The following is a 26,947-nucleotide window of genomic DNA, read 5'->3' as shown; positions in this document are numbered from 1 at the left end:
ATTAACCGTTTGAAGAGGGTAGCTTTGAATTTGCGGGCAGTTTGACGATTATTGCTGGCTAGGCCGTTAATTGCCCGCAGCCGACAGGTGAGGACTCACAAAAAATATAAAAAAAATCAACCCACCGAAAAACCTGGCCCCCTCAATTATATAACTGAATCAAAGGTTTTTACGCACTCCTTGGCAAGGAGCACCTTCACTCTCTCACTCTCTCTTGCCGAGCTCCAAATTGAGTGAGTTTTTATTTTGGCGCGCTATGTAATGGCGCAGACTCGGCTTGTTCCCATTCATGCCCGCGGGTATCGGGTGCCTCAGTGCCTCGGCTCAGCCACTACCACTCCGTTTGAGCCAAGTTCCAGTGGCTGACTGGTCTGCTCAGCTGCTCAGTCTGTGACCAGCGCTCGAGCCGATTCGTTTGGCGCAATCCTTCTTCTGCAAAGCGAAACTCACGCGGCGGCTGCAGCTCGTTTTTTTTTTGTTTTCACTATCCACACATTTCACGGCTGCGTTTCTTGCGGTCTGGCTTTCATTGTTTCGGCCCTCAAACGCTTTTTCACGTTTACCTTTACTCGGCTCCCTTCTACAAAACGCTACTTGGCGAAACGACACGGAAAAATGGTCAGGACACCGTTGACCAAGCATTAACTGTCACACAGTTTAGTTTTGTGTTCACACTGAGAGAAAAGCAGTAAAAAGTTAGAGAAGCGAATCAAAATTTCGGCATTTGCAACCGCCGTCAAGAGGGGCTCTGAGGCACCGTGATATAACAGGAGTTGCCGCTCGACTTTCTCCGCCTTTCTCTCTCTCTCTTTGCGAGGCGAAGTCGAAGTCGAGGTCCCCATGTGGCAGTTCCATTGACCAGGAGGCAAGCAACCGGAGCGCTGAAGTTAACGTAAGTCCTGCGATTCCCTTAACGGCCACATTAATGCCACATTCCGTTGGGTGACTGACCCGCGTCCGATTCTCCTTAAACGCAAATGTCCCGAAAATTATACTCCAATTCTCTTATACGAAACAATTTACGGCTCTTACGAATAATTATTTTTCTGTTTTTGGGCACGCAACTGGGGAATTAGCGGCAGTCCTCCGCCTTTGTCCCTCCCGTGTCAAGCGCGCATAAGTGTTTTCCATGTAAATCTCGTCCCACGGGTCGTATGGGTAATGGTAATGTGTGGCCCGGGCGGGTCGTGATCTGGTCTGGACTGTCAGCCGGCCGTCAATGCCGAATTGGTGTGAAAATGCCCCGAAACGTGACTGTGAAAACCTCTGGCCAACCCAGACTTGCAGGCCTCCGTGTCTGCTCATAGATGTCTCGAATTGAAAAGGGTATGCAGTCATATTTGGTTAGTTTTTAGTCAGATCTTGTACTTTGAAACACAAAGTCTTACATTTTTTAATGCTTGCAAAATAATCTTTTTTATTTAAAAGGGAAATCAAAAATTTATATTTCCGTCTTAGCCACTATTTTTTCTTTACGGGAATTACACATAATGACTTGTTTTGTTTGCTCGTAAATCAAGCTGCAAAGTTTATGCTTAGCACTACTATAGATTTTTTTTCTGAAATAGAGCGGATTATCTAGGCTTAAGTAAAGACCATACGGATTAAGAAAAGCTTTTAAGAATGTTAGGTGGTACACAGTTGTCTTTTCATGATATACCGTCCAGGATTCTTAAGACATGCCTGACCCGTATTTTATGTTGTATCAAAAGTCATCAAAACTTAAAAAAATTACGTCAGTGAATATCATAAAAAAACGGTATGTAAACAAAATCGCGTATACGCCTAGTTAACTACTAATTAGTTGGGAAAAGTCACTTAAGATGTACAGTACATAAAATTGTTTGGGGCCCACATTCCATAAACTTCTTATTATCCTCCTATTTATTCCCCTTTTTTTAATCCCCCAACCACAAGCCCTCAATTTGAATGCTTCATTTCGCTTAATTTCCCTTGTTGCACACTAAAAAGCATGGCCAAACTTTTTACGCCACTCTCATTGCATATGTAAAACGAAATTAATATTTTCAGTCATGCAATTCGACCGCTCCGCTTCGCCCACCTGCCTAATTATTTATTTAAATTGCGTTCTGTCAGCAGCGGAAACTTTCGGAGTCGAGTGTATGGTTCATTAGGTTCGGATTGTCACATTTCGAGGCTTTCATTCCGCAGGACTCTCTCCTGAATGCAGTTAATTAGCTGTGACCCCTACAGAAATTGCAAATGTAGATGTAGCGGGAGGGAGTGGCAGGGAAACGGATGCAATCCAAAATCAAGGTTGATGTCCCCAGATTGGCTCAGATTATGTGTGCCAACATGGGGTAGGTGATGCCAGGCGATCAGTTTTCAGTTTTATTACCACGGCGATGGCAACACTTTGTCTCTGTCAAATCGTGGGGTGCAAAAGGGGAATTATTTGGGGGACCATATAGCCGGTGCCCAGTGAAAATAGTTTCTGCTGGCACTAGAATTTGTTCAGGACCCGGTACAATGTTTGCTTCGAGCAATGAAATCCTCGAAGCTCATGAAATCAACAACCATCGGCAATCCCATCCCCACTGAGCTGTTGTATGTTAATAAAGCATTTTATGGCAGCACGTGCCCTCTGGAGAGAAAGTTTTGCTTAGTCGGCTCCTAGCTCCTGACTACTGACCCTTCTCCTCGGAGGATTGCTGCCGGTCCATTGACATATCCGTAGACAAAGCGGCGCTATTTGGCTGCCGGCTTGGCTGCCCCTATCCTGTGAAGAGGGGCAAACTTGACTGCCCCTAACCCTCTACCCTTTTCCGAGTCCCTTCCCCATGTGTGTGAGGGTGTAGCCTTCGAATTTATTTAAAACTGCCTGCCTGGCAGCAACGAAAGCAAAACATAATCGCCTATTTCGATATATTTATAGTACAGTAGCTATTGGGCTTGGGGAACTATGTAATAAAATCTAAAGTTTACAAGACCACCCATGCTATTTACAAAACTAAAATGTTTATACAAAAAATACAATTTGAAATTGCTGTTAAATCTAATTTTTGTTGAGATTTTAGTTTGTGTGATTTAGGCGAGTTTAAAAACTTAAAACTAAAAACAAATTTTTGCTGCTAGTACTGAGTTCTGCAACTAACTCTTTTAGCAGAAGTTCACTTTAGATGGGTTCAACTGTTCCCTTTATAGGCATCAGCGTGTTTGTCTCCTTTCATGCCTGAAACATTTATTACAAACAAAGCACGACGGAAAAAAACTCATATTTTTCACAGTCAGTGAGCAATTGGGACCCATGGTGTCCCAGTCCCAGTCCCTGTCCCTTCCACGGGGTTCCCCCAACCGCCATATCACTCCGCCATTGACTCACCAAGTAAGCCCAGCGATGGAGTCATAAAGCGTCACCCGGCCCTGTCGGTCCCAATCCCAATCCCATCCTGTCCTGTTAGGTGCGGCTACTGGTGCCGCTGGCATGTATTTTATTGCTCATGTAGAATGTCTAAACGATATAATTGACTGCCAACCGTAGGGGGCGGTGCACGAGATGGGCGATGGGACAAGGCCGACTCCGGCTAATTTATATGCATACGATATACATACAAAACTATCACCCCACCCCCTCCTCTTTTAAATGACATTGGGTACAAAAAAACAACCGAATTATAAGTCGATTGAAGGCAAACGATAATGAAAACACATTCGTGGAAAAACTCGCGCCATTTCGGGGAAAACCCAAAGTGAAAAAGTTGGCAGCAACTCCTGGTCAGGAGGAGCAGAAGTGGGGAACGATTTAATTTGATTAAAGCTTTCCATAAATTTCGCTTTACTGTCTGCGCCTCGGGACATGCAACACTTTTTTCCTGTCAGACCTGGGAAAAAATCGCCTTGGCAAACGGCCCGGAAATGCACGGTCGTAGGGGCGGAAGAACAGGCCACCACAATGCGATTTCATTAGAAGTTTGTTGATGAATTCAATGCAAAACTGTTTTTCAATCATGGCCCCTAAAATATTTGGCCACCGGCTAAACCAACACATTCGTACACGGACACACAGACACGAGGACACAAGGACGTCACAGGCGCACAAGCGAGGCTGTTCCAGCTTCCACTTTCCCCTTACACAAATAATATCAATTTGAACTGCTTCTCCCCTTTTTAAATTCCCATTTATTATATATATTATTTTACTCTGTCGTTTCGAATGCTAACAGTTTTGCATATAACAAAATCCCGTTAAAATTTTTGTATATATCAATATATCAAGATAGTTTTTGATCCTGTGGGGAGTGCATATTTCTTTATTCCTATAACCAATTGAATAAAAAGGATCTTTGAGAAATATATGCAAGCTTTAATCAAGACGATTTTTTTAACAAAGGTTTTTAAATTGATTCATATCAAATTTGTTTAAATGGTTATCTATAGCGGTCTCATTTTACAAGATAGGGACTTCATTTATCCTTCTGAAAGTTTCGTTGAATTAAATTTTTACATTCTTGCCTAAATATTAGCACAGCAAAGTGGAAATAGAGTCGCAGTCGGGAAAAATCATACAATATTCAAGGTTCAAAATTGGAATAAAACAAAATAAGAGCCCCAATAGGTTTCTTAAATATCAGTATCCCAAGTCAGTTATCTGGTTATAACTTTTGATCTCGCTTACACATAAATTAATCCCGAATCCATCATAAGGTAATACATAATTGTTTTGAGTGCACCAGTGCTCCTTTAATCCCGATCCCAGTTCATCTCCCCTGAGCTCCATCTCCATCTGTGCGGAATCGTAGGGCGGAACACGGATGTTGGGGCGAACGAAGTGTCACATCAATTGAATTGAATGGCTGGGGCCGACTCTTCCTACTCGACCTCGCAGTGGGCGAAGACTATTTATAGGCACTGTGATGCTGATTGGATGCACTTGAAGTCCATGTCGCCGCTGTCCAAATGCTGCTAAGCAGCAATTTTGGCTGATCAATTGCCTCCGATACCTTCGAGAGGATGAAGAGGCTAGATTGACTGCTCTAATTTCGTAATTTCCCCGGTACGGAAGTGGGTGACCACCCTGGTCTAGCTGACTGGTAAATGACAGCACACGTGCCTTATCTGCTCCTGCTCCTGCTGCTTCTCGTGCAGGTCCTCCTCCGAGAGTATGTCAGTCAATTTAATGCCCGTGGCTGCGACGACAACGTGCCGGGAATGAAATTACAACAAAGCGACACTTTGCCGAGACAACTTATGCAAATGTGGCGGATTCAAAGTGCACCCAAAGGATGGGGTTGGTGTTTCAGCTCCAAGTGTGTTATACAACACACAAGGTGGTCTGCCCACGTCTTGACTTTGTGATGAGGCAAAGGCCTTTGCTTTGCCATTATCCTGAAAAGGAAGGATGGGCAGGAAAGGCGGGCAACCAACTGTTGCAAGGACCCGTCTGCTAACCTTGACCACTTTTGGGGGCCAGGCCAGGTATGCCAGGTGCTGGTGGTTAGCCCCTGGCATTTCGGCCTCAATACGAATCCGAAATCCTAGTCCCAATACCAAAACAATCCTATCTGTCTGTCTGTCTGTCCCACTAATGAGATGCAGGCGAGCCAACGTCAAGGCCTGTTTACTTCCGCGACGAAGGCGGCGACAAAGACATCCATTATGTCCCGGCCATGGCAGTGGTGGCAACAGCTTGCCACATTCGCCACTTGCACTTTCATCCACAACAACAAACAGCATTTAGCTGCCCCACCCACCACCACCACTCACATTGCCATTTCCTCTTGGCCTTCGCCGGGAATTTTGCGCCCTGAACTTGTCAAATAAAGGATTCTCTTCCTCTGCTTCTTATCCTTTCAGCACTGTGCTTTTGGGCCAATTCATTTCACAATTGAGGAAGTGAGCCGCAACTTTTAAATGAAGAAACATGGGGAATGGCATGAACAAGGTAAGAGAATGAGGACGAGATTTATGGCTGACAAAAAAACACCGGAAACCGATGACAACAGTTCCAAGGTCTGCACAAAACTTAAACAGCCATAATTGCAGTATTTTCAGAACTGTAATAGCGAGGCCTAGCTAATAACAATACATTTCACTTAAACTGACTAATGCTAGAATTAGGATCAAAGCATTAATTTAATTGAAATTTTAAATCAATCACTAAATACGATTCGATCACAATAATGAAATTCACCAAAAATGCTCTAATTTTTTTGCACAGTATCCTTCTGTGTGTTATATTATTTTTGAGATATCAATTTTGTTCTACCAACGAATTATACTTTTAGCTCTGGTTATAAGTTCAAGGGTATATAAATATTCGGCTTAGCAAAGCCTGATTTCTTATGCGATTACCATTTTTGACTGCACTGGCAGTATGGCAGTATAGATCGGTGGTTAAATATCGATAAACAAACTAGTTCCGCAAGCACGGGTAATTGGTATTATGGTACCAACTTCGCAGTGAGAATCTATGATTGTTGTCACGGAAACATGTCAATGGCAACAAGAACTAAACAACATGCAAGGAAACCAATACATTACATGTACATTTTCACATCTCCATGAACAGCACTCAGATTCGTAAGCACACCACACACAACCGGAATTTATTGGTATCTGATCGGCACACAATGAACTGGCACATGGGAAAGGTAAACTCTGAGCGGGCATGGTTTAATCCTTCAACAATTTCCCATCTTCCTAATTATTCAGGTCTTGCCGGGACTTTATGTGGGCAACTACCGCGACTCCAAGGATCATGCACAGCTGGAGAGGTTCAAGATCTCGCACATCATCGCAATACATGACAGTCCGCGGCGCCTGCTGCCCGTAAGTTGATTCTTGGAAGAGACTCTGGGATACTCTCTGATGTTCCCTTTAACCCTCCACAGGACAAGCACTACCTGTGCGTGATGGCCTCGGACACGCCGGACCAGAATCTCTCCCAGTACTTCTCCGTCTGCAACGACTTCATCCACGCCGCCCGTCTGCGCGAAGGCAACGTGCTCATCCACTGCCTGGCGGGGATGTCCCGTTCGGTGACCGTGGCCGTGGCCTACATCATGACGGCCACCCACCTGAACTGGAAGGAGGCCCTCAAGGTGGTTCGTGCCGGTCGCGCCGTGGCCAATCCCAATACGGGTTTCCAGAACCAACTGCAGGAGTTCGAGCAGTTTAAGCTGCCCGAGGAGCGTCGCCGGCTAAGGGAACGCTTCCCATCCTCGGCTCTGGAGCAACTGGATCGCACAAAGGTGGCCACGGCGCTGGACAACTACCAGGAGCTCCTCCAGAATCGCGACATCTGCGAGGGTAACTGCTCCCGCGGCGAGAAATGTCCTACAGGTGCGAGCCAGGACTTAGATGGGGATGGGCAGGTTAAAGAGGAGGAGGAGGAGGGTGAAGGTCTTCGTGGGGTCAGGAAAAGCTTGGCCTACACACTGAACTTTGCGGTGGACAAGTGGAAGAGCAACACCTTTGATAAGCCCAGAGAGGAACTCCAGGATGAAGTCCCATTGGACTTCATTTGCGGCGAGGATCTGATGCCCAATGTGCGTTACTACGATGCGGATGACAACAAAGGTCGGTTCGTTAAGAACTGTGATTCGGACGATGATGAGGCCCGGTACAGTGCTTCCAGGGCTTCCACGAAGCAAGAAGATCACATCAAGCCCACAAAAAAACTCAGAAATCGCCGTCAGCCAAAGTCCGGCTCAAAGTCCCAAAGCACTCTTAACAAATCTTAATTACCACCAATAAAATCATCATTCGGTGCCAGTGTCTCATACTTTCTCTTTGATTTGTCTTTCGGCTCGGTATTAAAATATTAACATTTTTTAAAGATTCATATTTCATTCATATTTTGGTATTTATATGGGTAGAGTTAAAAAATATCCATTAAAAAGTTAGGGCATGTTATAATGTTCATGTACGCATTTTTCTTTCTGTGTAGGCGTCTGCAACATGGACCCCACCAAGGGCTTGTTCCGACGTCGTCCCTCCAACGCCTCCACCCACTCGCGCCTGCGTGCCCAGTCCTCCAATGCCAACGCCTCGTCCAGTTCTCTCAGTGTGACCAGTGCCGCCGCCCAGTCCTGCCCCACGTCGCCCAAGAGCTCTCCGCTGCCCATTGCCCGTCGCTCGGTGGGCAACGAGCGCATCCCCGAGGACGAGATCGTCCTGGAGCAGCCGCCCACCACGTCTCGGGAGGCAGCCGAATATGCCGCAGCCTTCGAGGACGCACGCCGGGAGACAGAGCAGCGCCAGCAGCAGCTGGGCAAGAGTCAGCGCTCCCCCGGCCGGGCAACTCCTCCAGAGAAACACCCCGGGTAAGCAGCGCCGGCAGTCGGAGGGAGTCCGCCGCCAGGGAGGGGAACGGCTCCGCCCAGCTGCAGCGGAGTGCCAGCACGGTCAGCGGCTTCGGAGTGCGTCCGCGGAGTAGTCCGGCTGGACTGCACGCCTACACGGGTGAGTAAGATCCTTAAGCTGGTTGTAAGCAACACTACAAACATTATAAGGGAGATTACCTGGTCTCGTTAATTGCAATTTCTGTAATACTTGTTCTTTAATATTTGTGGAACAAAATGGCCTTAGCAAATATTATTAAAAGTCCAAGTATCTCAAGAAATGCACAACTAAAATAAAAACTTCTAAGTCTGTTTTTTTATTAATCTAATTTAATAAAAAAAACTTAAGTACCTTCCAATCTTTTAGAAAATCGTCTCCCGATCTATATTTATTTGTAGCTTTTCTAGAACATTTAACCATTAACTATAAATTGTGCTTATACAAAAAAAAATAGATATTGAACCAAACACTAGTTTACAATTATAATATATATATTATATAATATATTAAGATTATAATTAATGTATTTAGATTGTTAATATCACATGATCTACTAAACTAAAATATTGTTTACCGTTACTGTTTGCGCTTATAACAAAATTATGCAATATTTTTCGATTAAATGATGATGACTTATTCACCGAATAAAAAAGTTTAGTAGTTTACTTGAAAGTAAATTCAAGTTTTTTTTAGATATGTCTAACGTACAGAAATAGGATATTTATTTATTTTCCTTTGACAGGCTCGGTTCCTTCCTCCGTCCACGGGTCTCGAGTGGATTTGCGGGATGCCGACAAGGGATCGGCTATCTACTTAGGCTGCTCGGCGCCCAGGGCCTCCACCCTGTCTATATCCTCGTCGAGGGGCTCGTCGGGTGGCTCTGCCCCGCCCTCGCCCTGCCACACGCCCCCCGCCAGTCCACGTCATGGCGTGAAAAGGTTAGTCCCTGCATCACTTAATCTATTTGGTAACTCATAAACCCTCGTCCGCAGGTCCACCAGCCTGGTGAAGAAGCCGAGATGAAGGCCTGAGCCAGTCCTCACACGGCGAGGAGTTTGTTTTTAAAAGGCGAGTTGCATTGGCAACCAACCACTGCATCTTAATCTGTAATCCTTAAGCAACTGGCACACACTTTGGCAAAATGCGCGCGTGACCTGCAGACTTGTTTGGAAGAGGACTACGGATCTCTGGAATTGGGATTCATAGGATCCTCGAGTAGCTTACTGTTGTTAGACGCTAGAGCTGAGACATCCTTCGTTTCCGGCTTTGGCTACCAAAAGTTGTTGATCAATTTTTAGAAACGGCATTCGAGGCACTCGCCTTCGAGTGCAGCCTGAATCAAAAAAAAATCAAATGTTGAGAGATTATTTTTCAGAGACGCATTTAAGAAATACCGACATATACATATACACACATATTTACTGTATATTATATAGCGTATTTATTTATACGAGCAGATTTGTTGTCGGTCCACTTGGAAGGACTGATCCCCACTGATCCCCAAGGCAAATGGCCATTTGTTAGTTTTGTACCGAAAGTTGGCCGGCGAGCGATTGCGGAGACAGTCGAACAATAATAATTGAGAATTGTACAATTGCGTATTTTTGATTATATCCATTGTTGTTGCAAATATTTTGATAGCGAAAAAAAAAAAAAAAAAAAAAAAAAATGGGGACAACCCAAGAGAATCGTTATATACATTCATACCTAGTTGATATAGTATTGACATATGAGATTTGAGATTGTTATTTAGAATTGTTGCATTGTGTAGCATTGAATATATAAACAAAGTTTATTAGCTCACCCCACCCTCTTTCTTCCACACACACAAGCTAAAGAAAAAACTAAAAAAACCTCGGACCCCCAAACGAGATGAAAAGCAATATTGAGCGGACTTTTTCACATTAAACCACAAACAAAATTTAATCTAATCTCAACAAATCGCATTAAAGTGTGCTTTAAAGCTTGTGGCTTATCATAATGAAACCAAAAACACAATTAAAATTATAATCGAATAAGAATGTAAAATTATTTACAACCTTTCCTAGAATATCGAAAACAATCTAATGGACATTTGAGACGTTTTTGCAAGCTGGCTTTGACAAAATAAAAATGGTTCAGAGATACACAAAAATACATACATATGGCGATGAACGGCAAATCAAATACTGTATTTATAATGCCTAGAGAAAAATGCACAAATCGGTTTTAAACTAAAGTTATAAAGAAATCGTTAAGTTTGTCAAATGCATACAATTATTATACAATAATAAAAGCAACTGTCTCCAAGACATAACAATTAAAATGAAATCTAATTGCAACAAATAACATAATAAAAATGCCCTTGGATACTCCTAGACAATACCATGCGATAAGCATTTGATTTATTACTCTTTATTCATATCGTTTAGTTTAGATTATTGACTATTTTAATTTGATTTAGATTAGCGCATGAATGTGTTTAAACAACGACTAGATTTATAATCACTCTCACAATATGCTGATGCTACAGTTACCACAATTACATTACAGACCTCATGGATAGTGGATCTGCGTCCGACACTAAAAGCGATACAAATACTTGGCTAAACATACTGAACACAAATTCCACTAAGATCCCTGTAGTCGGGTTGAAATAAGTACTGGGCCTGCGCCTTTAAACCTCCACATGGTTCATTAGCAGCGGCGTATTGGCAGTGGGATATGAGGAGGGTCGCCTTTTGCCATGTTGGCCACCCAGAACTTCAATACTTTGGCAGGAGAGGGTCAGCGAAAGGGTCGTCTCCTCGTAACGCGATTGAGTGGAGCCCCCTGATGAACGACGTAATCCCGTGTAGGAGTCCACCTCGAGCAGAGCTTCATCACTGAAAGAAAGGTGGATTAGGTACTACATCTAGCTATTCAGTATCAGAATTCCAACCTGTGATACCGATGATGCTCCAGGAGACTACCAGCGGCAAATCGCAGTTTCTTGGGCGATTCTAGACTGGAGGAGCGGGTGAGCGAGTTGCGTGGCAGATTTTTTTGCTTGAGCGAGGAGCGTATCCCATACTCATTGGCCTGCTCCTGGGCCTGCTTGATGGTGCCCTGGATGAACTTGTTGAGCGCCCTCGATCCCCTTCTCTGGGATCTCTCATAGGTGCGTCGGGTGCGTGCCTCCTCATCTTCTCCCAGCAGCCAGTAGGTGCGCTGGTCGCCCTTGCCCTTCATGGAGATGACTCCTCGCTCCTGGAAGTGATAGCCACCCAGTCGCTCCAGCAGCTGTCGGCACTGCCAGCTGCAGTGGATCTTCAGGGGCACGCCACTAGACTCCATGCGGGAAGCCGTATTAACGGTGTCCCCGAAGAGACAATACCGGGGCATCTTTAGTCCCACGACTCCGGCACAAACGGGTCCCGAATGGATTCCTATTCGCAGGAGCAGGCGGTTGGTGGGGCGATGGCGAATCTTGAACTCGGAAACGGCGCTGAGGAGATGCAGCGACATGGTGGCTATTTCCGCCGCATGAAGATCGCCATTGCGCAATGGAAGTCCCGATACCACCATATACGCATCTCCAATTGTCTCCACTTTGTAAACATCGTAGTGTCCGATAATTGAGTCAAAGCAGGTGTACAATTCATTAAGGAAATCCACCACCTGCAACGGAGTGCACTCGGCGGACATGGCCGTGAATCCCACGATGTCACTGAAGTAGATGCTGACCTGTTCATAGTGCTCGGGATCTACTTTATGACCCTTTTTCAACTGATCCGCCACACAACGTGGCAACATCTCGTGCAGCAGGGCATCCGTCTTTTTCTTCTCCTCCTGCAACTGATCCGTGCGATCGTCTACAAGGGCCTCCAGGTTGTTGGCATACTTCTCCATCATGGCCATCATGTTGTCGAAAATGTTAGGCCGCATTCCCTTGCGCAGTGGTCTCAGTTTGGTCCGAATGGTTTTGAAGTCCGGTCGATCCTCAGGTCGCTCCGCCCAGCATTCCCTTAAGCACTCGCTGACACAGTCGAAGGCGGTTTCCAGGGGTTGCAGAGAGGGTCTGTACGGGTTCAGTTGGTCCTGGGGCTGGAGAACCTTCTGCAGGCACTGCATGGGTGTCAGACCTGTCTCCCCAAAGGGTCCTCGACGCACATGCATTTCGTAGAGCAGGATGCCGAAGGAGTAGGCATCTCCACGCTGGGTGCCCATGACCAGAGAGGATGGACCCTGCCTCAGCAACTCCGGAGCTCGGTAAAGCAGTTCTGGAATAGATTGCGTATCGCAGGAGTCTTAAACGTCAATTTTGGAAGAAGCACTTACTCAGGCACTTGGCCGACATGTGCTGCATATCCGTGGTGCTGTCTTCGATGCCCTGTTTGAAGGCGAACAGGCCAAAGTCCGTCAGCTTGACCACCCATCGCGAGTCCACCAGGCAGTTGGAAGTGCACAGAGCGCCGTGGAAGCGAATGGGCGAGTCGTGCAAATAGATGACGCCCTAAACGGCGGCGGCGACGGGGGTGGAAATGGAAATGGAGGTCAGTGGGTGGGCCAACCATTAGTATAATGTTACAGCACTCACGCGTATAATGTCCGCCACCATGGAGGCAATGAACATGTTGTCCAGCTTGACGTCCTCGTTTTCCAGAATGTCCTGCAATGGGAAGGAAGTGGGAATGGGCGTGGAAGGGTCGCTTTGGGTCTTTCAGGCTGACCGACTGACCTTAAGGCTGCCCCGGGTGCAGTACTCGCTTATGATGCAGATGTTGGGCGGATCCGTGCAGGCGCCGATAAAGGCGCATATGTTGTCGTGTCGGGCATCTCGCAGCTTGGGAAGATTCAGGGATGTTAAAGGGATGTTACCAAAGCCTATCGCCTACTCACCAGCTTGAGTTCCTTCTTCATCTCCCGCGTAATGTCGACACTCTTCTTGCGCACCTTCTTGATGGCATAAAGCTGACCCTTGTAAAGTCCAATCGGCGTGAAAATGGTCGTGTAGCGAAAGTCTGCATCGGGATTGGAGCTCAGGCTCACCTGGCTGGTGCGGATCAGCGGATGGGTGGACTGCGGAGGAAGACGACGCGGCAAGTAATTTAGCAAGTGCTGTTGTCAGACATGCAATGGCGGAAGAAAATGCTTAAACGGAAGGACTTTTGACAGTTTCCGTAATATAATAAACTCATGCTGTTGACATGGGCTCTATTATCCTGCATCGCACATGATGTTTGCTTTTCTACACAATTTAAAAAATAGTAGACTTGACTATGGACCTCTAAATTTGTAATGTATTATTGGTCAATCGATCCTTTCTATATTTCGTTTTGCCGTGAATGACTGTTACTATTTATTGACTTTGTAAAAAACTAAAGGTAACAAAAATTACAAATATAAAGATTTTGTTTTAAACAAAACAATTTTGTTACCTAAATCATGTGTATATGACAATTTCTTTCAACCTATTACTATAAACTGCTGAAATTTATCTTAAAACTTATGACCGTTATCGTAATGGCCAATTGGGCTTGATGTTTACTTTAAGTGCAGAAAAAGGATGCTATTTGCTATCTGGCCCATTGGGAAACTGTTCTTTTAAGGCCATAAGACTGACTGTGTGCTTGGAGCCACCATTAGGCCAGATGTCACTGCCATCGTTGTAAGATGACAGGGACCGGGACTTACGCGCGTCTGCTTCTGACTTTGCTGCTCCCGCTCGTTCTCGTGAATTTGCACCTCGCGAAAGTCAATCTTCCAGAGGAGGCTATCCAGTTCCTGTTCATACCGCCAGTTCCGATAGAGGACCAGGGAAACCAAGCTCAGCAGGAGCAGAACACCTCCAGCAATGGCAGCGGAAATTTCGCCAGTGTAATCTGTGGTTTTAGAGCTTGGGTTGTTAGTCCATACGGTTGGTCGGTCAAATTCCATACTTACTGACGCACTTCTCGCCACCAAAGCCGCAACGAGGAGCAGCTGCTGGTCGCGAACCACCCACCCAGTCAATGGGGCTGAATAGTTTGAGATCCTGCGGGAAAGCAAAGCAGAAACGGGATTAAAAGAAAATACCGGGGGCAAACGGAGCAAGGTGTGTGATTAGTTGGACCGGGCAAAAGCGCTTACCTGGTGCTGGACGGGCCAAGCGATTTTGGAGGATTGGCAGAGAGCTAGTTACAAGAGCAGTATGTGAAAAGCGGGGATTTACTTACGGGCAGTGCCTTGCTGATGCTACTGAAGCTGCTGTTCCGGTGAATGAAGGTTCCCACGGGTCGCAGTCCCAATACGGTCTGATTGCGACCATTCCGCACAGTTCCCCTGGCTAATACTGTATAATTTCCAGCGGCATCGCCATTCTCATCGATATAGACGTGATAGCTGAAAAAAAGACAAGTGCTAGAGCAATAACCGGATTAGCTGTCAAATGGGCCAACACACTCACCCCATGGCGCTGCGATATCGCGAGCCCTTGATGGCCGCCACAATGGCGCTGCCGTTCCTGGGCCTCCCACCCGAATCCTGGACTTCCATCAGGGCTTTGGCATACAGATGCACGGCATCATAGAGATAGGCAGCCTCGGCGCTTATCTAGTGCGAGATGGGAAGAGGTTCGAGGTCAGTCAATGGTTATGGTTTCGGTTTCGGTTTCATGCAAGTGTTTTTTGTCCAAACCTGCTTGGCCCCACCGAAACGACCCACTGGATTGGGGAAATTGAATGGCGGTCGCTCCATATATTTGTTGACCTGAAAGCAAACCGAAATGAGGGTCAGAATGTGTGGTCAATGTGGCGAAAGGACCGACAATTATGAGACGGGCTGATGGCGGATGCAGCGCATCAATCACATCACTGTCAGGACTGTCAGGACCGTCAGCGAACAAACCTCATTGGCGAACGTGGCAAAGGAGACGGAGGCAGTGGGCACAATGGCCAGATAGGACTGAAAGGCCTGCACGGCCAGCGGTTCCACATCCTCCAGAAGCAGTCCACGTAGATACTTTTCCGGTTTCGCCGGATCATACTGCTCGATATCGATGCCTACTACGAAATAGTCGCCTTTGGATAATAGCCCCCTTTTTTGGAGGCTAACCAGCAGACCAACGTGCTCATAGTAGTGACCCAGGATGAGGTAGACTATTGGAAGCATAAAATATAATTAGCATATTAGAATGGAGTTTTTGATTCCACACTCACTCCTCGTGTTGGCATAGGTCTGCTCCACCAGCGCCTCGAAGGGATTGTCCATGAATCCGTGATGGTAGATGGTGTTCCAGGTGCGAATGTCCCGAATGCTCACTCCGGCCTCACTCAGCGTGCTCAGGATGGTCTCCGCCACGGGCTGGTACTGCCCACTCAAATCGTCCAAGTACAAAAAGCTAACTTGCGTCCAGTTGAATGCCAGAAGAAGGGCCACCACGGACTTGGAGATCTGTGTATCCGGCGGTCGCGTCCTGGCAAAGGTGGGGAAATCAGCCTTGTTCGAGGGATCCCGATGGGTGCAGTACTGATGGGGGTTTAGTTATATAACGGAGGTATAAACACAAAGTGGATGAGTAACTTACATAGGATATCATGGGCAGGTTGAAGGCGGCCGCCATGCGACCTTCGTGAACGCAAGTTTCCTGGGGGCCAATGTAGGCGGCCACCTGCTGCGTCCACAGTGCCGCCGTTTGCCGAATGCTGACCACCTCCTCGCCATACGTTTCGGCCACGACGAACTCCAGCGAGTGGCCGCGATCCCGGAGTCGTCCCGCATTCACCTCCTCCACCGCCAGCGAAATGGCGCCGGAGATGGTGAGACCGGGTCGGTTGTAGTCCAGATTTCCCGGGCTCCGTTGCGAGGCCGTGAGGTAGCCCAGCGTGAAGACCTCTCCATGAGTCGGCCGGAAATGGCTAAAAGCGAGCAGGATGTGGAGCAGGAGGAGGAGCAGTGGGTGATGCAGCAGTCCTGAGTGGTTGATTCCAGCTGGAGCAGGACAGGGATGCGCAAACATTACGCGGGGAGAGGAAGGGAGTCGTCTAAGATTGCGCTGCTCCTTTTGGTGGCGCTTAATTCAAACGGAATTGGTTCGCGAAACTGATGAGGAGGGTGCCCCTTTGTGTGACAGTGTCCTTGGCAGCAGATGTTGATCCTTCGAGGAGATGCAACATTTTTGTTGAGTTTGCATTGCCCCCTCTACAGTATCCTCTGCCTTGTTGTGTTGTGTTCTGTTCGTGCCCTCTCCAGTCTGGTTAATTACGTTCTCTTACGTCCTGGGTTACGTCCTCGTATCCTGACGGTGTTGTTCTGCAAGTAAGAGGTCTTTAATCACAAAGTCGTTTTGCCGGAGCCTTGTAACAACACTGGGACGAGATACGGTCATGCAGGACTGCCTCTGATTTATGCGGGGCCACACACATATATCCTGCCTTCCCCCAAAAGCCAAAACACCCATATGGGTGGCAAATAACACATAAACTAATGCAGGATACTTTAACGGAGGCTTCATAAAAGATGGCTGCCGTAATGACGCAAAAGATTTCATTTATGTACACTTACACACATGCGCCATAATGCGACTTACTTAAGACAATTAATTCAGTCAATCTCACACGTGTCTTCATTTTTTCCAAGATTATTTGGGAGTTCTGGGAATTTTAGATGAACATCATCATCGAAATTCCCCGCAAATTTGGTGTGAACTCAAAATGGAAATCTAAATTTAAGGGAATCTAATTTTGGATTTTAGAATTACATTTATTATTACATTACATACTTTAATATTATTGTCAGCAAATATACCGCCGTCATCAAGTTCGTATTAAATTTTTTGTCATTCTCTTTCCTAACCTTAATAAAGATCTTCAGAGTTCAGTCAAAATATCACGAATAAATAATACGTTTACATGCAATACAAAAGAAATGTTTAAATTGCTAAACCTTTTAGCTGTTATAAAAAGGTTGTTTAAAACCTTAAAATTTCGCAGACTAATCTGCCCAAATTGACTAGACAATGTTGGTAATAACAAGGATATAAAAAGTTTAGCTTGCCGAAGCTGGTTTCTTTTATTTTGGGTAATAAAGAGATTTGGCTTGCGGCCCCCATTCTCGTTGAAAAGAAATGTGTGGCAATAAAGAAGTTCACCTTGCTGAATAGACGAACAGCTTAAGTGGAAGCTGGACCCGTTTATCACAGTTCTAATTGTTTTCGGGGCGTGCCATGTTGATAAAGTACGTTAAGCTTGAGTCGCTCTTTATGTGTCCAACCTTAAAAATGTGTGGAAATTCCCAGATATTAAACTGGCCACACATTTCGGTGAATGTAATGAAATTTTTATGAGAAATGGCGACGCATCATGTGTGATTTTCACTCGGATGCTGCATGGGAAGTTGCTGATAGACTCGGCACCCCACATCCCCACCTCTATTTGGAATGTCTTTGTTTGCCTTTTGTCTGGCACATCTCCCACTGCCCCCACAGAAAAAACCCCACTCTGCTCGCCTGATTGCTTCTTTCACACGACCTTTGGAGGGGTATTGAATATTGGCAGAACCTTTGCAACTTCTTGAAGCTATCACAGTAATTTATTATATTGACTCGAGCAGCAGCCACCCCCTCTTTTCCTCATCCACTGCACTCCCGAAACCACTTGAAAGTTAGCCTGGCATATTGACTTTCCCTTTTAACCCCAAAGCCGAGTTTCTCGGGAGCTGTATTGGATGCGCTCCCTTATAGAGTTTGTAAAGCGTTGCGTGCGTTCTATTTATGCTAATACAAGTTGCTAGCCCCAGTTACCATCCCCCCAATTTATTGCCCCGGTTACAATGTTACAACAATGTTATAAATGGCCGTCATCGGCGCTGGCATCGTTTAATAACGCTTCTTTGGTTATAAATCTAGCGAAAGCCCGTGACGTGCCCATTGAGCCGGCAAGAAGAGTTCCCAGATCTCCGGTTAATTGTTGTGGCCCCAGAATCCTGGGGGAAAGGGAGAAGCACGGAAATTGGACACACCGCCTGCACTTGACACAACAATTTCGCAAGCGATTTATCCGCAAAATGTTTTTGGGGAACCCCAAGCCGAAGCCCACAAAAGTACGTAAAGTTCTTGTTTCCGCTCCAGTTTGTCTGAATACCTAAGCTGCTCAAGGATACTGTGTCAGTTTGCCGTGAATGCAAGGTCTACTGCTGCATCCTTCAGATTATGACTTCCTTTACATACACAGGCCTAATCAAACACGTGAGTAGGTCCTGCTTTATTTACAACACTGAAGGAAAACTAAAAGGTTTTCTGACTTCAAGACAAGATTGAAAAGATTGATGTTGAAAAGATGTCTTAATCCATGAAAAGTTTTCAACTTTAAGACTTAATTAAAAGTGAAAATATACATTCAGTATGAGTCATAATTAAAATACAAGTTTTGGAAATTCTGCATATTTTTAAGGAGCATTTAAAACCATGAGATAAAGCACTTTTTGTATGCCTCTTGTAAAAAAAAAAACTGTTCATATGATTCAAAGATGTTGGACCACCACTCCCATTTGGGGTGTCACTGAAAATGGCTTGTGTTTTCTGAAAAGTTTTGTTATATGATTCCAAAACGATTTGACATTAAAGTTTTCACAGAAATAACTTTTGTTAAAAGAATTTGGTTATAATTTATATTATTACTCAAAAACTTGAAACTTCGATCCAAGCCTGAGGAATTCTGCGATTTTTCTTCTCAGTGAAGCAATAACATTGCACTTCCAGTTTAATTTGCCACTTTCATTGTTTGCCTTCTGACATTGATGGGGGAGGGATGACAATTTCGGGGGAGCGGGAGAATTGGGGGATTGGCGTGAAGTTTGCTACACATTTTCCGAGCCGAACCCACTCCAAGTGCCGGCGGCCCTCGACTCTTGAGGCTGCCAGGCAATTAAATGCAATTTGTCTGCCATGCAAATGCAGCTGCAAGTCGAGCCGGATGAAGTGGAGGGCAGGGGAGTGCCGACACTTGCTATGCAGCAGTGCTGCTGCTGCTGCTGCCGATTAATTTGACAATCTACAAGACCCATAAACAACAATTTTTGGCGTGAGAGAAATACAAACGAAATCCGAGGAACGTGTGAAAATCAGTGGCCAAGTGGTTTGTATTTCACTGCTTCTTCAGCCGTCCAATCCATCAACGATCGTGGATGACCAACGATAAGGGATCTCTTATCGAATCCAATAAAACGCGAACATTAATCGCAATCTAATCGAGCTTTTTAGGAATGCCTGCGGCGAAGTCATTCCCACCCAGCTCAGTTACATTAAGAATGCAGACGGGAGAACTTATTGCTTTAATTTTGACCCTCACAATAGCTGTGGGTGAGTAAGTCAGACTAATAAATGCCCAACTCTTAAGTAACCTTTAATACAACTTTAGTGACTGGGGAACCTGGATTCCTGCTGCACACACGTCGCATCCAGGACAATCCGCAGCAGATCGAGCCGGAGGTGGAGGCTCTGGTGCGCAGCTCTTTCTACGCAGCAGATCCAGTAGTGTGAGTCATTAGTGAATCATATACTGTCTGCCTAGACCCTCAAATATGTGTACTTTGCCCCATTAGCTTATCCATTCCCCGCTGGCAAGGAAACAGTTCCTCTCCGGAGATTCCAGCCGTGGCTTCCGCGAGACTTCAGCAACAGGATAGCAATGTGATCAGCGTGGATCTTTCCGAAGCCAACAATGAAACTGAGATTGTTGATAGCGTGGCCAACCTGGTGATCCTTTTGAACAAGAACTTCGATGTGCCACTCGACCGGATAGTGATCGTTGGTTTCGCGGAGGGTGCTCACCTGGCAGGTGGAGTTGCTGCCCAGGTGCAGCGGGAATTGGGTCAACAAATCCCGCATCTTACAGTTCTTGATCCTTCTTCCGGAGAAGAACTCGAGCACAAGCTGTCCAAATCCGATGCTGAGTTCGTAGAGGTTGTGCACACAAATGCTGAAGGAGCGGGCACCTGGAAGCAACTGGGTCATGTGGACTACTACCCTAATGGCGGGCAAACTCAGCCGGGATGCTCCACGGACTCCTGTTCGCATGAGAGATCCTTCCAGCTGCTTGCGGAGATGTGGTCGCCGGAGAATGACTTTGTGAGCGCTCTTTGTGGCTCCGTGGAAACTCTAGGTGCCTCAAGCTGTCGCTGGTCCTCCCACAAAATGGGCCAGAAGGAGGAGGAACAGCCTGCATCCGGTATATATTTCCTGGAGACAACCCAATCCTCACCCTTTGCCAGGGGAGCCTACTACATCAGCTTCTTGTGAAGAGCAGATCCAATAAATGCCAAGCGAATAAGGAAAACAAAGGAGCAACTTTGTCATTAGTCATTGCAACGATGATGGGTGAAAAGGGGGCCAAAAGGAGATGAGCAAGTGCCAAAATTGATGTGCGTCAGGCGTTGGGCTCATTCATTATTTTAAAATCAATTTAAGAGGCCTCGCCCCCCAAAGTTTTGACGCACGTTCTCCAGCTGGCAAGGATGGGAAGCTATCCTTGTCCTCGCCCTTATCTCATTTCCCTTGACGGATGGAGCAGCAAGGATAGGCGAAGTTCCCAAGTTTCCCTTTTTCCATATGCCAGCTGTTGTCTGAAGTGACGATCCAGCGAACCAATGAAAAAAGAAAAGTTTATCGAGAATCGGCTCCTTTGAGTGTGCTTCAAGGATTTGCGTATATTTCTGGATTGAGGCAGATTTATGTCATAAGAGCATTCGATGCTGAGTGCGTGAGCTTCGTGATAGCTTCGGAAAATTTAATATTAAAGTACATACTGGTATGAAAATAACCATAGAGAAGCTGTGAGATTTTTCTTTTAAATATTTATCTGGCTACAAACTTGTATTGTAAGCAACTAGTTCATTCGTGGAATTTGTTATTAGCATGAGATTCTGGTCAAATATAAATATTCGATGCAAGTTAAAATTGCTATAAAGTAAAGAATTACTTGATACATTTACAATATACTTTATGGTTTTTTAAACTAGTAATTAACAAAAGCTCGGTATCTAAGCATAAAGAACCATTAATATTTTATTTTCAGGGTACTATTTTTTTTAATAAAAGGAAAGTTAATCAATTTGGCTGCTTAGCATTTTTGAACAAAGTTAGTGACCACCATTATAGCGTGTCGTGACCCGTGGCTCATCTCCAGGACTGTAGTTGTTGCGCATATTTCAGTGCAATATTATAGGAAAATTCCTTTGTGCCAGACATGCCTTAACTTTTTTCCCCCTGCTGCCACTGCCAACTGCACTGGCTACCCCTAACCCTACACCATACACCCTACACCCACCATTCACAATCCAGTAAAGTCGACCCTGCTGTGTGCGTGTCACTTGAAAGTCGCGCAAAAGGAAAACTGTCACAAATTGCATTTAAATGCGCCATACTTAAGTTTATCTTTCGGGGAATGTGTAAACGAATGTCAAGCTACCCCCGACCCGGATCCGGAACTCCTCCCTTGAACCGGAACCGAAGTTTGTGGCGAAACCAATTTGGAGCGTGCCCGGGACAAGTTACTCGGCCAATCCTCTCACGTATCCTCCGAACGGATTTCATTCCACTGAAACTCCGAAGAAAGATCCAACACGTGGTCACTTCATTACGAAACACTGCGCCCATCTTACCACCTCTTTTTTTATAGCCCATCACTTGTGGATATCAGACAATTAGCCAATTACGTTTGATGATGATCAATTGGCGGCTGATAAGGGGGCTTTATACTTTGCGATAGCGAGCGCCTAAAACCATGCAACCTCGTTCCCGGAAAAAGTTTTCGCAGCGCTAATTGAGGCTTCATTAGCGTCAGATTCTCGGACGGGGATGAGCAGTTGACTCCTCTGGCCCGTGATTTATACTCAAGCGTTTTGAGCAGAAGATTTAAAGTTGCACATTTGTCAGGCGAAGTGGGTTAAGCGGGCATTAAGCCCACGACACGACTTTGGCTCAGCTTCTTCATTTGCCTGCACTTGGCCTCAACGGCTGGCTTGAATCTCAGTTTCGGTTTCGGATTCGGTGGCTGAACATTAAATGTCAGGCCATAAAATAGAAGCACCCACCCTGCTCCACAGGACCCAATAATGGGCCTGGAGGTGGGCCATTCGAACAACCTCAGCACACCACAAACCGAGCAAATGTCCATTGTTTTTCACTTGGTGTTTATCGACAGCAGGGGTATATGGAATGTTCTAAATCGGTTTCAAATAATAGCCACTATTACCAATATCTACCACCAAATTGCCTAATCAAAATATGATTGTACAACAAAAAAAATATGGATTTTTCATGAATATAATAAACAATATTTTTGAGCTTTGCGACTTTAATAAACTAGACGTCTTTATAAAAATATATTATTTTGGCTCCACTCTCTGAAACTAATTTGAAACTATATATTCCAAACTTTGTTATTTGAAACTTGGTAAAATAATGAATTTACTTTAGTTTATTTTCTTACTAATATTCACACTGTTCACAGGGTATGCTTTAGTCGTCGCCCATCTATATCGCTTCATTTTCTGTTTTTGTGTTTTTACCACATCTCCCCCCTTAGAACATTGCAAGCATAAAATATAGCTATTACAGAACGTGTAAGAGAAATTAAGTCGCAACAATTTCATTTTCATTTCACTTTGTTTCGCTTTCAGTTGCCATGAAATTCTGTTTTTTCCTTGTTCGCTTTCCTTTCTAATGTTAATGTTAATGAGGCCAGGAATGCGTTTGAATTCGGAAGTTGGAATTGATAAGGAATCTTTCGTCTCCCCAGCTGCCCTCACTTTATCAATTAAAGTTCTTTTTTTTTGGGACCCACAGGCTTGGTTTTCACCTTCTTCCACCCCCACTGGTGAATTTGCTTTTATGGCTATGTTAATTTCTGTACAACGTTTTTATGGGATGCCATTTGAACGGCTCACCAACTGGGACCCAGTGAAACCCTCCACCTCTTATTTCGCCCCCTTACTTTTCCCACATGAGTTGGTAGCCCCCCGAAAAAGTGTGCCAACTTTGGGTGAGGCTCTTTGTCGCCAGCTCAACCATTGTTGTTGATAAGCGACAAGCTGAGTGTAACATATGTCGAGCGCCCACCTGCTGCCACGCCCCCAGGTGTTTTACATTTGGAGCTAGCTTGCCTTTAAATGATAAGCGGGCGTTTGTCCAACATTTTCCCCCGGGGGAAGTACACGGTGAAGTTGGTTCAACCGATTGAAAAGCCATCTGCATAAAGGTTTAATTAAATTTCCATGACACCGTCAAAGGTGCGAATGACATGCAGGTGAGGAGTGGCGGTACCACATAGTCCAAATATAAATGGAAGAGTATTTTGCGGGTAATTTGCGTTTTACCGAGGGACATCCTCAACGCGACGCATAATCTCTTGGCCCCGTTTCGCGGCTAATCAGCAGTATTAGTTTTATATATTGTGGGTACTTAACTATTTAAATTTAGGTGCGTGAGCGTCGGTGACGTGGCTGATAACGATGACCGGAGTGCGGGCCAAAAATTTAAAAATCCACCAACTCTGGGCGCCGCCTAAAGGCCGGCTAATGCCCGACTAATGCGTATTCTGGCCACGAGCATCAATCATTTATCATTTTGCGTTTGCCGAATGCAATTCCAAACAGCCACACGCAAAGAACTCAAGCCAGCATAGAGACAAGAAAACCATAGGGGGTGAAATAATAGAACCACTTAAATACTCGATTGATATTTAAAGACTTTGGTAGACTTTAACTTTAAGGTACATTTTTAATCACCTATCCTTTTATGTTTTATATGTGTAAAAATAGGTAAGCTTTTAATTACAAGATAACAAAGCTAAAATCACCTACAATCAAATAGGAAACTACCGTTCCTAAATTTACAGGTAATTAATTTTAACTTTTTTAAGCGCTTTTCCTATAAAAAGTGTCGGTTTTTAATTTTATTCGCATTATAATTGTATTTACAATTTGACAAATACATCTTTAATATAGTATTTTTAGCACACTGTGTAAATGATTGAATCATACTGTGTAAGATGTTTAGAATCATTTGAATCATCCTGTGAAATTGTTTGAACAATGTTCATTCAAGCAGGGATTTATTGGCTTTTTAAATTTAACATACTCGAAATGTTATTGTATTTACATTATTATCGTATTAAGTAAGAATCATATTGTGTAAGATGTTTCCAATCATTTGAAATGTTTCAAGATCGGATATGATTTGAGCACTAAGGTTTTTTAGGGGTCTGTATTTGCTATTGAATAGATAAGGTTTCATAGAATTCGACCAATTGAATGATGGGTCTCGAGTGCTATATTTGCGACCTCAGCTGTGGCCAGTTGCGGCTGTCGATATGGCGTTGAGTGTGGTCAGTGATGGAGGGGCAGCGACATGCAAGAAAAAAGCGCGCCTAGCAGCAGTGGGCCAATGACGGCCTCCACACCCCCTCCAACATCACCCCTCGTCCCACCCACTCGGGGCGATCGCAATTTGACAGTGTTTATGACAGCGCAGCCTCTGTCGCCACAGAAGTACGCGCTGGCATGCAGCGACTGCAACGGCGACTGCGACAGCGACTGCAACAGCGACTGCAGCTGACTCATTTTGGGGCTTGCACTGCGGCAGCAACAACTACGCGAAATTTAAATAAATTGTGGAAAAATTGCATTGCTCTGTGAGCATTGCATTGTTTGCAACTGACTTATTGCCTTTCGGTTTTTTTCGGTTCACACAGCAACTGTTGCTGCTGCTGTTTTTTTTGTTTTTTTTGACGCTTATCAAGTTTGCAGGCCGAATTTATGTAAATCTTACAGCGTGCGATGGTATTGTAATTGCGTAAGAACTGTCATACGCACTGTTGGCGTTTGTTGATTTGTATACTCTTGCAGAGAGTATTCTGATTTTAATTATAGTTTTGAAAAGGAATTCATGGGATATTTGCAATAGAGACGACTGACAAAAATGTATATATTTCGAACTTTCGTTCTTTCATTACGTTTTTAACTGATATACTTCGCCAAATTAGAAGCTGTTTGTCGTTTCTTTTATTACATTTTAGAAATTCAAAAATAAAATTAAAATAATAAAATTTTTCATCACAAACATAACAACGCCATAATTGTTTTTTTTTTAAAGACGTTTTATTTGTATTAAGACCAATTAGGGTTAGAGGTAATTACCTATAAATCGAGTTATGGACTTTTTAGAACGGGTTTCCGATCTGTAATTAAACAAAACTAATAAATTTGATAGTTTATGAAACCAGAATTCTAAATACCGGACCATTAAAAATATTTGAGTATAGATCGGCATATGGTCGTTTTTTGAAATTTAGGAACAGAAATGTAGGTCAAATAAAAAATGATAAAACTATTTTCGGAAGTTGTCATTTGAATGATATAGCAGATAAGAATGTGTTACTTCTTTATAGGGTATATAAACTTCGGCGGTTCAAAATTGTGAGAAAAAAGCGTCGTACTTACTCTTTCACTGGCGCTTTATTGGCGCTCCACTGCTAATTGGACTGCAATTGGATTTAGTTGTTTGGAAGACGGATATTTATAGGCCACGGAGTTGGCGTTCTTTTTGTTTGTGTGCTGCGCCGTGAAGCGTGGCTCCCTGTTGTTTACCGCGATATATAACTTACTATTCCGGCTGATCCACGCGGCACTTGGAAATTTGGTCACGTTCCTGGCAAAATTAAACAAACGCAGCCGCTGCAAAACTAGATATTCTCCTTCATTTGCGATTTCTGAATTAATGAAGCACTCGCGAGTGCTGCCCGCGAATGTGCGATAATTTATTAGTGCCACATTTGCGACACAGATTTCGATTTCGAATTTGATTTTGGATTCGGACCGGCGGTGGCCAAATTCAATTCAATTTCCTCACGCGCACAATTGTCTGACCCCTTTTTGGCCAAATAACAATAATGGGCCTATGTCAGTCTATCAACACAATTTCGCCAAATCCCGCCCATCGACACGATCCATTTGCCCCCGTCGCCACCTGTTGCCCAAATCGCACCAGTTCTTTTTCGCATCCGTGGTGCAGATGTCGGGCATGCAAAAGAGGTGACCCCGATCGTCCCTCTGGTCCACTGATGAAATCAAATGTAATTTGAAAAAACCACCGTTTGTTTTCGAAAACAACGTTTGTGTTATTAACACTCAACACGCGCCGCCTTATTTGCTTTTCCGTTCGCTCCACTTCCGATCCGACAGTCCGCAGCTTCGCGCGCGTCTTGAAACTCCCGCACTCGCATTCACACTCGCGTCGCACCAACCGTCAACTAGCGGCGGCCAAGTGCCGATACGCCCATCGATACCTTCTTGTCAACGTCAACGCATTCGCCTATCGTTATCGTTAATTCATTAAACAGTACTAGAAAAGGTACTACATTTTAAACCAAACAAAGATGAACTTTCCAACATAAAAAAATTGTCTCCCAAGAAAAATGTAACATTTAAATTTAACGATTTTGTTATTAAGTTAATAGCAAAGAAGAATGTTTAAAATAAACATTTTAATCAGGATGCTGCTACCTCAAACTTAATGTACATGTAGATAAAATAATATTTTGAATAAATTATCTTTAACATTAAAATATATCTAACATATATTAGTATAAGCAGTTGAGCATTGATTACCCAAATCATTATCTGACATCAGAGAATATTGATTGCATTT

General features: G+C 44.5%; 3 protein-coding genes across 4 annotated transcripts; 2 read left to right on the top strand and 1 right to left on the bottom strand.

The window, feature by feature from the left end:
• Positions 1-406: 406 nt before the first annotated feature.
• Positions 407-10,652, top strand: LOC108047052 (tyrosine-protein phosphatase YVH1). The gene is given in 8 exon segments (XM_017127096.2): positions 407-892; positions 5,815-5,902; positions 6,673-6,789; positions 6,852-7,302; positions 7,910-8,245; positions 8,248-8,424; positions 9,047-9,242; positions 9,297-10,652. Coding segments are annotated over 7 exon segments (1,329 nt in total). The 5' UTR covers positions 407-892; positions 5,815-5,881; the 3' UTR covers positions 9,328-10,652.
• A 24-nt stretch (positions 10,653-10,676) lies between these two features.
• On the bottom strand, positions 10,677-26,532 carry LOC108047050 (speract receptor). 2 transcript variants are annotated; one of them, XM_017127093.1, is made up of 16 exons: positions 25,741-26,532; positions 15,830-16,554; positions 15,462-15,771; positions 15,151-15,401; positions 14,941-15,012; positions 14,711-14,856; positions 14,481-14,646; positions 14,395-14,400; positions 14,209-14,299; positions 13,960-14,147; positions 13,165-13,344; positions 13,004-13,108; positions 12,863-12,934; positions 12,604-12,778; positions 11,225-12,545; positions 10,677-11,168 (listed from the first exon to the last, which is right to left on the bottom strand). In XM_017127093.1, exons 2-16 carry the CDS (start codon positions 16,259-16,261, stop codon positions 10,961-10,963), a joined length of 3,723 nt encoding a protein of 1,240 aa, XP_016982582.1. In that variant the 5' UTR covers positions 16,262-16,554; positions 25,741-26,532; the 3' UTR covers positions 10,677-10,960. The 2 variants fall into 2 exon arrangements, with proteins under 2 accessions (XP_016982582.1, XP_016982583.1); XM_017127094.1 differs by lacking the exon at positions 14,395-14,400.
• Positions 19,541-20,580, top strand: LOC108047053 (pancreatic lipase-related protein 3). The gene is made up of 3 exons (XM_017127099.2): positions 19,541-19,600; positions 19,659-19,776; positions 19,843-20,580. The coding sequence occupies exons 1-3, from the start codon at positions 19,549-19,551 to the stop codon at positions 20,537-20,539; spliced, it is 867 nt and encodes a 288-aa protein (XP_016982588.1). The 5' UTR covers positions 19,541-19,548; the 3' UTR covers positions 20,540-20,580.
• Positions 26,533-26,947: the final 415 nt, after the last annotated feature.

The sequence above is a fragment of the Drosophila rhopaloa genome, unplaced genomic scaffold, assembly GCF_018152115.1.
Source record: "Drosophila rhopaloa isolate 14029-0021.01 unplaced genomic scaffold, ASM1815211v1 contig_47, whole genome shotgun sequence".
NCBI lineage: Eukaryota > Metazoa > Arthropoda > Insecta > Diptera > Drosophilidae > Drosophila > Drosophila rhopaloa.
The sequence above is the reverse complement of the archived record's forward strand: the minus strand, read 5'-3'. Positions and strand labels throughout refer to the sequence as shown.

Bases quoted from the DNA above. Each gene is read 5' to 3' on its own strand.
- LOC108047050 (XM_017127093.1), bottom strand. From the start codon at position 16,261: ATGTTTGCGCATCCCTGTCCTGCTCCAGCTGGAATCAACCACTCAGGA. The intron at 15,402-15,461 runs GTGAGTGTGGAA...TGCTTCCAATAG, and splicing joins GACCTATGCCAACACGAGGA to TCTACCTCATCCTGGGTCAC. The intron at 13,109-13,164 runs GTGAGTAGGCGA...AATCTTCCCAAG, and splicing joins TGAAGAAGGAACTCAAGCTG to CTGCGAGATGCCCGACACGA.
- LOC108047053 (XM_017127099.2), top strand. From the start codon at position 19,549: ATGCAGACGGGAGAACTTATTGCTTTAATTTTGACCCTCACAATAGCT. The intron at 19,601-19,658 runs GTGAGTAAGTCA...ATACAACTTTAG, and splicing joins GACCCTCACAATAGCTGTGG to TGACTGGGGAACCTGGATTC. The intron at 19,777-19,842 runs GTGAGTCATTAG...TTGCCCCATTAG, and splicing joins TACGCAGCAGATCCAGTAGT to CTTATCCATTCCCCGCTGGC.